This window comes from Semicossyphus pulcher, unplaced genomic scaffold (genome assembly GCF_022749685.1).
Source record: "Semicossyphus pulcher isolate SPU_LCO1_2020_fin unplaced genomic scaffold, fSemPul1.0.p SCAF_15, whole genome shotgun sequence".
Classification (NCBI taxonomy): Eukaryota; Metazoa; Chordata; class Actinopteri; order Labriformes; family Labridae; genus Semicossyphus; species Semicossyphus pulcher.
The window spans coordinates 5503954-5516884 of record NW_027211659.1 but is presented as its reverse complement, the minus strand read 5'-3'; the positions used below and the strand labels follow the sequence as shown (position 1 = coordinate 5516884).

The 12931-nt window shown below is 38.3% G+C and overlaps 1 protein-coding gene across 1 annotated transcript in view; it reads left to right on the top strand.

Moving 5' to 3' along the window:
* The window catches only part of plekhm3 (pleckstrin homology domain containing, family M, member 3), a 47113-nt gene extending 35953 nt beyond the window's left edge, over window positions 1-11160 (top strand). The window contains exons 6-7 of the mRNA XM_069663431.1: window positions 543-700; window positions 4000-11160. Coding sequence (XP_069519532.1) covers window positions 543-700; window positions 4000-4162 — 321 coding nt within the window. The 3' untranslated portion in view covers window positions 4163-11160. The remainder of the gene's footprint in view (window positions 1-542; window positions 701-3999) is intronic.
* The last annotated feature ends 1771 nt before the right edge of the window (window positions 11161-12931 follow it).

Below are 12931 nucleotides of genomic sequence, written 5' to 3'. Positions count from 1 at the left end.
CCTCCTCTCCACGTCGCGTCCTCCTCTCCTCCTCTCGTCCTCGTCGTGTAACAAACAGCATGAAGGAGGTTATAATTGGGAGGTCCAGAGCTCTGCCAGGTGGAACCACTTGTATCTGAATGCAGGCTCTCGCTCTCTCTCAAGACCTCTCTCTTATGTTGTATCTCTGCCTCTCGTTCTCTTACTTTATTCCCTCTTTCTGTCTTAATAAGCTGCATTAATAACATGATATAACAAATCTTTATTCCTGTAAGCTTTTCTTTTCACTACTGGCCGTCCTCTGAATCATCCACTGTCTGTTCACTACAATACAACCCCGGCCCCCCATCGCCAAAGACCCCCCTCGCTACTTAAAGGAACTTGCCAAGCGTTTCCATTAAAGGCGTTCACCTCTTCCTCTTTCTTCCTCCTTCCTTCCTTCCCTCTCCTCCTGTTTGTTGTCTTTCCTCCAAGTCAGAGAGATTCCTACTTTCTTATTAACTGAGGTTGCAAATGTCACAAATAAGCATCCACGTCATTCCTTATCCTCCTTCCTCCTCCAGGTGATCGATGGAAAACTGGCTCCCTTCCTCGCCAAAGTGATCAAGTTTGCCAGCTCCCACGTGTTCAGCTGCAGTTTGTGTCGAGAGAAAGGATTCATCTGCGAGCTCTGCCACGACGGACAGGTCATCTACCCCTTCCAGGAGAGCGCCACCAAGAGGTAAACACGCTCAGATGACACAGCCAAAGCATCCTGGGCTGCTTATAAAGTATAAAGTTATGAGTATTTGATCCAGAAAGTATGTACACCAAAGAAAAAGCAGATCTCTCGCTGTGTAAAGACACAAACTAAGTTCATCCCCGTTATTGTAGAGTTGATTCAATGGCATCAAGAGAAACCATCACTTTCTATGATCTCCTGCTGTAGCTTTAGGAACATCAGGGCCTGTGTCCACTAACGGTGTTTTTTTGCGCCTGTTTTCTAAACAAACTTTAATGCAGCTCATCGTTTTCAGCACTCAGCGTCCTCGCCGTCAGCTGTTTGATGTCTGTGTTGTGCGACAGTTCGCTCGTCAGTGTCATTTATTCCTCACGACCAATCAAAATCAAGAAGAGGCAGGTATTCCGATGTCGACCTTGTCGACAACAAGGGGATCATTTCCAGGTGTAGAGCTGCTGCTAATGTCAGGACACGCTTTCTTTCCATTGTTTTGCTGTTTTCTTCGCCGAGCCAATATGAAGCATACAGAGCAATTTAAAACAGACTTAGGGCCCGATCAGACAGGACGCGTTTTAGCAGCTTGCTTTGCAGAGCGCTTTGCTTTTTTCCGCTCTGTGCGCCTTGCTTTTTTGAGGGAACGCTCCGAGCGCCTCGAGTTGAAAAAACTTCGACTCAAAGCAGAAAAGCGCCCGACGTCATGGACGTTTTTTCTCATTGTCCAATCGGATGAAAGGAGAGGCGAGCCTTCTGTCAGTTTACAATGTAACGGTGAGGTTAATGACAGCTAATGATTCGGTTGTTGCCTTAACAACAGTAGGAAAAAAAAGCCGCCCCCAGCTGCTAAAACGCGCTCTGTCTGATCGGGTGTTCACTTCCACAAAAAAGGCAGTGCGGTGTGCCTCACGTTTTACAGCCTGCAAAATGCGTTCTGTCTGATCGGGCCCTTAACGATCACAACCGAGGGAAGTGGAAGTGCTGCCAGACAACTTTTCGTAACTCGCTCTGAAATTGAGGTTGTGGGAGCTGGCTCGCAAAAAACAACGCTGTTAGTAGACACAGGCCCTAACACACTTACTAAACTCACTGTGCTTTAAAAGAGTTCAAACCGCTTCTTAAAGGTAAAATTCAAACACCAAGGAGCCCGAGGAGGCTAGCAGTCTAGCTCCGGTCTGCTCTGGTCTGGTGTGAGACACCAGGAGACTGCAAATAAACATGATGCCAGGATGATTCTGATCAGAAATTTAACAACCACTCGTTTACAAAACTTAAAAATAAAGCATTTTCAAGGCTTTTAGTGAACGTAGCTTTATAGATACAGATTGAACTTAAATCATTGGAAGTAAGTCTGTGCTAGTGTTCTTATTTGACCCTAAAAGCCATCCGACCAACTGTTAAGAGTTTAGCTTTAGCTAGCTTGCAACGTAACGTTTATGTTTAAGTGGCAGCTCAGACTTTGGTTGAGCGTTTTTTTAATTAAAGGCTTAGATTCTCTTTGCCGCCTGTAAAACGTTCTTCCATGTTGAGTCTACCTTGAGAAATCCTGTTCTGCAGAAGCTTCTGGAGAGCTTCTTCAGAAAGCATTGAGTTGTATTAAGAACCCTTTGTTCCTTTTCCTGAGGGTACCTAAGAGCCAAGCACCTGTATGAAGAACATAATGTACTTTTATACGTCTCTGGAGCCAGATACGCTGAATGAACTCTGTAATAACTCATCATAGTGAAACTCACGGGTGAAAGATCATAAACTGACACTGTATCATAAACAGGGCAGTCATGTCACTGCCTGAGCCAGGAGCTGGATTGATGTTTGCGTCTGGCTGCGCAATCACTGTCACACACACACACGCACACACACACACACACACACACACGGACACACCTTCTCTGTTGACTTGCAAAGTAAGTGTTAAGTGTTACCTGATAACAGCTGTATGTTTGACTTACTGGAACTGGGCTGAAGCTGTTGACTTTGTTACTCAGATGATGATGAAACAGGAAATGAGCAATAACAGCCCAACATACCTAATAGATAATTCCAGTTATTATGGACGACATAAATCATGCAGGGATGAGTGTTAAATACATATTTAATGCTCCGTATACAGGCTACAGTTTTTGATGCATTGATGGCAGGTTTGACACCTTGAGCTGAGGAGAAGAGTAATATTACAAGAAAAAACTGCACAAAGTCGCAAATTTTCAAGAAAATAGTGACAAATTTGCAAGAATAAACAAGCTAATTTCTGAGATTATAATCAGAAACTTGCTAGAAAAAAAATGGAAAATAGTGTTTATACGAACCTTTTTGATCCTCGAGTGCAAATTTGTGACTTCATAATCTCTTAAATTAGCCAATTTATTCTCGCAAGTTTGTGACTTCGTAATCTCGTAAATTTACCAGTTTATTCTCGCAAATTTGTGAATTCGTAATCTCGTAAATTTACCAGTTTATTCTCGCAAATTTGTGAATTCGTAATCTCGTAAATTTACCAGTTTATTCTCGCAAATTTGTGACTTCACAATCTCGTAAATTTGCAATTTTATTCCCGCAAATTTGTGACTTTGTAATCTCGTAAATTTGCGAGTTTAGTCTCGCAAATTTGGGACTTTGTAATCTCACAAATTAAGCACCTTATTTTAAAAAAAATTCTTGGAGTTTTTTCTCGCACTATTCCTCTTCTCCTCCGGCTCCACCTTTTTTTTTTCTCTTTGTAGTGGCCCTGATACGCTGCCCTAGAATCGTTAAGTTTTCACATTATTTTTTGTCAGTGGCTTTATTTGAAAACACAAAGGTTGATATAGTTTACACTGAAGAAATAAACATTGGTGTAATGTGGAACTGTCACATGTTGATGGTCTTATTCTGAACGCACATATAAACTCAGCACTGAAGTTTTTGTTTCCATTTTTCACGAGTTTAAATAATGTTTGAAGACTTTTTCTACTCATGCAAAAGACTTACTTAGCTTTAAATATGCTCACAAATCTGTTTCAGCGAGCACTTCTTTGCCGTCACGATACGTCCACCTGAAAGATGTGGCTGATCAAACAGCAGGATTATTACACAGGTGTTCCTCGAGCTGGTTACAATAAAAGGCCACTCTGAAATGTGCAGGTTTAGTTGGTTTCAGGTGGAAGAATTATCTTGCAAAGAAGACGTCGTGGCTATGATGGATGAACAAATCTGTGCACAGAATTTGAGATAAAAGCCTTTTTTCTCCGCTCATGAAAAGTGTTTTATTTATATTTTTGTTCAGTATAAATAAAGTTGCTGACAAACGTGTTTCTCTTTGATTTCAGGTGTGACGGCTGCGGCGCCGTGTTCCACACCGAGTGTCGACAGAAAGCTCAGCCGTGTCCTCGCTGCGTCCGCCGAGAACTCCACCACAAGAGGCCGTCCTCCTTCTGGTCACCTGACGACGACAGCCCCGGCTGCTTCCACCTGCCCTACCAAGACACCTGAGAAACACACACACGCTTTCAGGCCGTGACGCTGGACAAAAGTGCCTGATTTCTGCTTCTTGCGTCTCTAGGACAAATTGACGAGCTCAGAGCGTCTGGCGTTTTGTCAGGTTTGTGTTTATGTGTGTGTACCTGCTAGCACACACACACCTTTGTCCTACTGTAAAGAGCAGGGAGAAAACCAACTGAAAAACTGCTGCACAAGGCTTTACAGACTGAAATACATGTATTTTGTAGTCACACATCACACGTCAAATCTGTCCTCCTCCATCTTCATCCCTTTACCTCATCGTTACCTTCACTGGTTTCAAAGTTTAGGGGTGAAACGTCAATTTACAGATAAATACCTGCAAAATTCAACCGTATAGGCGATACGTTTTGCACTGACGTCAGGATCAAGCTAAAAAAAATATTCTCTCGTTTCAGCTTCTAAAACGTGAAGGTACTGTTGGTCAAACAAAATAAGCGACTAAAAAAAGTCTCCTCAGTGTCTTGGAACGTGTGACGGGTGTTTTTGTTTTTGTTTACAGACTAAATTGAGTAAAAAACTGATGAATCTTGAAGCTTAAAAAACCTGTAGCATTAAAAGGTGGCTGTAAAATGTTTGTAGTTTCCTTCTTTACAGATAACAGCAGCTGTTCTAATGAACCTGGAGTCAGGTCAGTTACAATACCATACAGTGTGTTCAAGTTTAAGAATCACAAACCTTTATGAACAAGGTTTTATCTTGCCTCCTGTTCATCCATTAAAACACCCCTTTCTAACTTAATTTAGATCGTGTAAACCTTCAGTGAAAGGAAATGATGATTGATAGAAGCCCTCAGCAGTCAGGATTTGGGTATTTTATGGCAAATACACTTTCTCCTTATGTTACACACGGGCAGAGATCTGGACTTGAGACTTGGTGACTTGATGACGATTTGAGTCACTGTTTTGATGACTTGCGACTTGACTAAAAATAAATGACTTGAGGCATGATGACTCGGATGACTTGCGTGTGTTCATAACTTGAATGTTAGCTGTTAAATATAAAAAGATAAAATTATCAAGTTTCTGTCTAACTATCAAGTATGTACGCAGCGCAAACTGGGAGTCATGATTGGACGACTCAAAAAGCTCCTCGGTATGTGGTTGGCATGATTGGAGGACCGGCTGTCAGTCAAACTCCTCGCTATGGCAACACGCAACATCAAAGCCCCCAAATAGAACTCTCATCAGTCGTACTTGTTACTACTCAATACGGTCTCAGACCAGACCATCGTCATGGCTGCGTCTGTGCCAAGATAATACAGATACAATTCATTGTCATACTTTTTGAACAGGTTATATAAACTGGCCAATAATATAATTATTAGACGAGCTGCTAACACCTTGTCTTTTCTCTTTATAAAGCTGAATACTACAGGTAAGAGTGCTGGATCTTGGGTGGAAAAAAAGTGACCTGACTTGGGACTTGACTTGACATAACCTGAAATTTGTATTTAAAAAGTCTAGAATATATCCACTTCATTTATCCAACAGAGACTGCTGAGGCACGACCACTACCTAAAACATTTGAGAAAATTGTGCTGGGCATTTTTTACTGTTCTCTTGAGTTTTAGAGATCAAGTGGTTCATCTTTTCATCAGGGAAATGTAACAATAATGACATTAATCAGTAGATGAAGCCCCAGTAATGAACAGTAAAGTCTACATCTAAAGCCTGTCCCCTTTTTCATACATTATCATCCCTCAGCATCACTCTCAAAGTTTATTTACAATCCGCTCAGACCCACAACCGACCTGTGACGTACAAGCTTGAAAGGACTCCAACAGATACGTATTTAGTAGTGTTTTTGGAGGGAATATGGGTGTTTGGAACGTATAAATCTACAACAGGAAAGTTGATTATACTTGAAGTTTCAAACCTCGTCAGTGTTTCGCCACTGAAATCCAACTTTATAATCTAAACTAACACAGCTGCTTTTGTTTGTGAAGAAGCAAAATAACTAGAAAACGTTTTACAGTCATATTCAGGTCTTGATGAGGGACTATTTGATCACACTTTGTGTTCACTCGGGATGAAAATGGAACTATTATATTGGGCTGTTTTACCAAATAACAATAATTTATGCTCTGATTGAAGTGTAGAAACCCCTCCATCCTGATCTCATTCACCTTCTCCTTAAACCGTAACTTATAGATGTGGAGTGAAAGATAATGTGTAACTGATTTCACTCATGTTATCATGTTTAAACTTTAATTCAAAGGGACTCTGTCAGTCTGTCCGAGCACATTCTCCTCCATCACTCGAACTGTAAAATAACAGGCAATAATATACTGTAACTTATTCTTTCATTGTTGCCTTTACCCTCCTCTCTTCCTCTGTGATTCTACTTCCTGTTGTGCTTTATTCATGCAGAATCTATCAGACATGATAGCAGCTTTAGCTTTTAGTATTTCTATGCAACCTAGATGGCCTTTATTACCACCTGCTTTCATGTGTAAAGGTCGGGAAACACTTTAGTCGACATTTTCCTTACAAAACCGCTGCACCACGTGGGTCTGTAGCTGTTACATCAGTGTCCAGAGTATAACAATATAAAATCAACCAGATAAAACAGCACTTTTCAGATTTTTTTCAAATTTTTGGATTGATGATGATGTAAAACATTTATGATTCGAATCCTAAAAAGTTGATTTTCATAGTTTTGAACAACTTTGTATTGTTTCTACAAACACAACTCAGAGTTGATCCAGTCAGAATTTAAACTTTTTGTGAATGAAAGAAAGTACAAGCTGCCTCTATTGGTTATTTAAAGCTCCCTGATTTTGTTACAGCGTTGTTTACTTTAAGCTAACGTCGACGGAGCTTTAGGGCCACATCAGATTCTCAAATGAGAATAAAGTCGGGAAAAAAAGAGAAGAAAGTCGTAATATTACGAGAAAAAAAGTAGTAATATTATGAGAAAAAAAGTAGTAATATGAGAAAAAAAGTTGTAATATTATAAGAAGAAAGTCGTAATATTACGAGAAAAAAAGTTGTAATATTACAAGAAAAAAGTGGTTAAATTATGAGAATAAAGTCGTAATATTACAAGAAGAAAGTCGTAATATTGCGAGAAAAAAAGTTGTAATATTATGAGAAAAAAAGTAGTAATATGAGAAAAAAAGTTGTAATATTATAAGAAGAAAGTCGTAATATTACGAGAAAAAAAGTTGTAAATTACAAGAAAAAAGTGGTTAAATTATGAGAATAAAGTCGTAATATTACAAGAAGAAAGTCGTAATATTACGAGAAAAAAAGTTGTAATATTATGAGAAAAAAGTAGTAATATGAGAAAAAAAGTTGTAATATTACAAGAAGAAAGTCGTAATATTACGAGAAAAAAAGTTGTAATATTACAAGAAAAAAAGTGGTTAAATTATGAGAATAAAGTCGTAATATTACAAGAAGAAAGTCGTGATATTACGAGAAAAAAAGTAATATGAGAAAAAAGTCGTAATATGAGAAAAAAAGTTGTAATATTACAAGGAAGAAGTTGTAATATTACAATAAGAAAGTCGTAATATTGCGAGAAAAAAAGTTGTAATATTATGAGAAAAAAAGTAGTAATATGAGAAAAAAAGTTGTAATATTATAAGAAGAAAGTCGTAATATTACGAGAAAAAAAGTTGTAAATTACAAGAAAAAAGTGGTTAAATTATGAGAATAAAGTCGTAATATTACAAGAAGAAAGTCGTAATATTACGAGAAAAAAAGTTGTAATATTATGAGAAAAAAGTAGTAATATGAGAAAAAAAGTTGTAATATTACAAGAAGAAAGTCGTAATATTACGAGAAAAAAAGTTGTAATATTACAAGAAAAAAAGTGGTTAAATTATGAGAATAAAGTCGTAATATTACAAGAAGAAAGTCGTGATATTACGAGAAAAAAAGTAATATGAGAAAAAAGTCGTAATATGAGAAAAAAAGTTGTAATATTACAAGGAAGAAGTTGTAATATTACAATAAGAAAGTCGTAATATTACGAGAAAAAAAGTTGTAATATTACAAGAAAAAAGTGGTTAAATTATGAGAATAAAGTCGTAATATGAGAAAAAAAAGTTGTAATATTACAAGAAAAAAGTTGTAATATGAGAAAAAAAGTTGTAATATTACAAGAAGAAAGTCATAATATTACGAAAAAAAATCGTTAAATGAGGATAAAGTCATAATGTTACAAAAATAGTCATAATTTTACAAGAATAAAGTGGTAATTTTTCAGGAATAGAACATTTTTCAAGAACAAAGTCAGCCACCTGCGCTGAAATGAGGAACGTGCGACTTCACAGTGAGCATCCTGTGAAGTTATACTTGTAAATGATTGCACAGGAGGCTTAAGATAACTTTAGCCGGAGCTATATTTATTAAATGCACCCGATAGCATGGAAGCATAGCATACATGTACCTCACGAGAACATGTGAGATCTCCTGCCTATTAAAGCTCAAGCTCATTAGACAGCTTTATATGACAATACTTTAGAATAAGTTTCACAAATATGAAATACTTATTTGACACATCAGCACCACTTTGTGATGTTATTAGAAAATGACTTGTGCTTTTAGTCATTGTAGTGCAGGCTGCTGGCTGCTCTTCTGACATTCCCCTTCATAATAACCTTTAGGCTAACTATTACGACTTTATTCTCATCTCAGATTTTTCTCTTTAACGTGGCCCTAACACTCTGTTGTATAATGTCAATGACAAGCTCAGAGAAAAGTTTGTATTGATTTTTTTGGCATCATAACAAAGTCATTGAGAGCAGCTTTAAGGTTAAAGTTCAATATGACAGAATTTGTAATTCCTGGACTGAAATGTAGCTGCTGCTTGTTTTCTTCTCTCGGTGCAGTTGGACTGATTTTAACTTCATTTCAGTGTTAATTCTTCGCTCATCTGTCATCTCTTCATCTTGTTCTCAGCTTGTTTGAGCCATAAAAACATGTTAACATAGAAGGGAATAAGCTGTTAAAAAAAACGGGTTTATTAGGGAATATGTATTTTTGTGGAAAGCAGAGCAGTTATTCATGTTTATGAAGCATGTAGGAAACTTAAGACTATCTAGAATAGAATCTAGATAACTCAGTGTTGTTTAAAATGTGATGGGAAAAAATGCACTGATGTGTCAGTTTATATTTTATTTATTGCTGACTGAGTGTGCCTGCTGCATAGAAGAAGTGTAGAATTTTTTGATGTGTTTTTTTTGTCTGTGTGAAGTTTTTGTATTTATTTAGTGAGGGTTTGTTTTTGTTAAATCATGCAGTTTATTTCTGTGCTGCAGAGCCCGGCAGGTTTCAGGGATCTTATTTTACCGGACAGAGAAAGAAATAACCAAACCTCAAACTGGATCAAACCTTTTCCCAAAATTAGATTGAATCTAATAGATTGAAGTTTGAATGAAGAACTCAAACACTTGATTTAAGTTTATGAAACAAGACTTTAAACGAGCAAAAACTATTTAAAATATGTTTCAGGGATGTTAAATGTTTAAATATATCCATCTATACTGTATATCTGTGTATGTTCAGAATAAGTTTCCAATAGATAAATCAGAAATGTTTTCGAAATGTTGTTGACACTATAACATTGGAACTTTAAAAAAAAAATTATTATAGGCATATATAGATATAATTTTTTTTTTTTGCCTGGTCTGTCAGTAATAATTTGGTTAAAATTGAATAAAACTGAACATAAACTGTTTCGGATGAAGAGCCCCTACTGCTCTAACTTTTTGTTTATTTCTGAAAAATTATCTAATTAGGATTATTTTGACTTATTTTGCTATTTCCATAAGATTTGTGATATTAAAATGAATGATAATTTTAACATCATAATTGCCATTTTCATTAAAAAACATATTTAAGTGATTATGATGTGATTTTTGATACTTCAGTCTGTGTACGATGTGTAGGCCAGAACATCTCTGCAGCACAATATCTAAAAATTTAAACATAATTTGACACCTTTAAAGTCGAGGTGAAATGAAAAATGTCATTTTAATCCTTTTAGATCACGTCCGGTAATATTGTGCATCTATTTGACAATATAGGCCAAAAAATATCGTATTCTTATATCAAAATCCGATAATTTTTTCTTCCGGTAAAACTAAATTTCACATGTGCTTACGTAAGTTAGCGCCAAACAATTTCAACCAATCAATCTGCAACATTTAGTCCCAGAGCACCAAGAACGCTCGCTCAGTTAGCTAGCTACTGCGCTGTGGAGAACGTCTGTCTACGCCCACTTCTCAACGATCAAATCAAATCCCTCTAATGATATGTCCCGCCTGCACGTCCTGTTTCACTCGGAAATACGTCACGATACGGAAGCTAGATACTCTACTCTCTCATTTTTGATTCATTTTTCAGCCCTATTTTTTAGCATTAAATACTAATTTTGGGACGTAAATGTAATAAATATTTTAAGATGATCCCCAAATGCCTGCTGGGAGCTGTAGTTCGCCTCTATGTAGCGTGTGCATCCGATCACTTTAAAAGTTGTGTTAATTTATTCGCTTGTTTTGCAGTATTATTTTCACTCGTACAAATTGGAAGAGCAGCTTTGTGTTAAATTTGTTTTATGTTTTCTGCCTTTCCTACAGTTTTTTCTTGTTTTGGAAGCATAATATGAACTTTAGTTTAACCTCTGTGCTTTGTTCTGTCACCAAATTCTTTTAATGTAACTCTTCAGGCCATTCGATGACTGAAAGTGAGCTCGAGTGCGTTTCTGTTCCTGAAAATGTTCTTTATGTCGCAGGCACATCACGTTCCTCGCAGTATGTTTTACTTGAAGAATATATTGTACAGTATTTAAGCAGAGGAACTGGACTGAACTTCTTCTCTGTTTTGCACTTTTTAAGTAATTTTTTTATCATTATTTGTTTTGATTGCTGCCAAACTTTTATGCAAGTACAGGGAGTTTATTTTCTGAACATTTTGTTGTCTGGTTTGTTTGTTTGTCTGCTCGCCACTGATGCCAATAAAGACCATCTTCTTAATAGTTACAGTGTTTGAGTCCTGTGTGGAGAAATGTCTCTTTTCTATCCCTCTGAGCAGGTAGTTTAAAAGTTATGATTAAAACTCTGAATAGTGCTGTCCTGCATTGGTGAGCTAACAGTGCTAGCTACACTAGAAGCTGTTAGCAGTTTTTGGACACATCTCTGCAAAGGTATGAGTGAACATCTGATACTTTAAGTACATTTCAGCCCCTTTCACACACACACTCCTGACAACTTCCAGACAATCTGCCCCTGACACTGTCCCTGTCGGACGGGGGCGGGGTCTCATGAGGCAGGAAGTAGTCTTTGGTCGTACACGACTAGGGATGGGTCATAAATTTCGAATATTCGAAGTCATTAATTTTATAAAGTTCATGCTAGTATTATCTCATCTTTCGTCGTCGTCGTTTTTACCGCCGCGTGGTTCTAATGAGGTACGACCACTGTGATGGGTGAAAGCTGCCTGCTAACTGCCATTAAATAACAAAAGAAGAAGAAAGCTTTAGCGCCAGGTGCCGTTAAAACCTATGCAGCCGAGAGGAATGATCTATGTGTTATATACGGTCTATCAAAGACGAGAATGCTCCTACTTCTTCAACCTCGGATGTTTCTAATCATCCTGTTATGCGTCAGTCTTGTGGTGTTGCACCGGTCACATGATATAAGCACCATCGCCTCGCTCACAGTGAATGTTCCTATTACTTGCTGCGATCACACGTCGGCTCACCCCGACTGTTTGCGGACATTTTACTCGGAGACTGGCAGGAAAAAGTCTGCATGAAGTCGGGGTGAAAAATTTGTGTTCACACATGCAGCCCACCCGGACAACACCGGTGCAGTGCAGTGTAAAAGAGACTTGAGTTAATGACTACTTTTTGGAGTTTTGAGCGCAGGACTTTCTTATCATTGAGGATTTTAAATTGTTGTTACTTCTTCTACTGCTTCGAGCACTTTTTAAATCCCGTGACCTTCCTTCAGAGAAGACGCTTTTTGTAATTGTCATGGAATTCAAGGTTTGAATTTTTTGAGCAATCTAATGACTTTTCAGCTAGCCAACAAATGTAAATCTAAACATTCAATTCAACACAATCATATAAAAACACAGATTGTGTGACATGACTGAGGCTCCAGAAGAGCCACTAAAAGGCCCTTGTGGTGAGACTGTTTTGTGCCAACGGCTTGCTCCGAGGTCAAGATGAACTTCCAGACGAGTTCACAAACTTTTGCTGAGACGACAAACCACAACGTGTCGGTTAGCAGCCTGTGTCAGGCCTCAAACTGAGCGCGGAGTAACGTGTGAATTAAAGGTGCATGTAAACCTGCCTGAGTGAATCTGCATATTGTGTGAGAGCAGCAGCGAGCTCCGGGGCTGAATCGTTTGCCTGTGATGTATGTCGAGCAGCGGGCAAATTGAAGCTGAGTGTCGACCGCGCTTAATTGTCATCGCCAATTAGTGCATTGTGGGACGCCCACAATGGATCAACTGTAGCGAGTAGAACGAAGTCCTTTGTGCTTCTCCAATGGCCCGCGGGCCAGTCAAGACTCATTTAGGACTCGAACAACGACGGAGCAGAAATGCCAACGAAAATGAAAACAAAAGACAGTTTAAGGAGAAAACGGGGACGGAGGAGAGAGAAAGACGGGAGGAGGGGGGAGGAGGACAACGGTCACAGAGGAGGGAAGCACCGGGCCTCTGCGCTCCCAACATGAGGAGGGTGCATGGCTCTGACACACACACACACACAGGGTGCCCC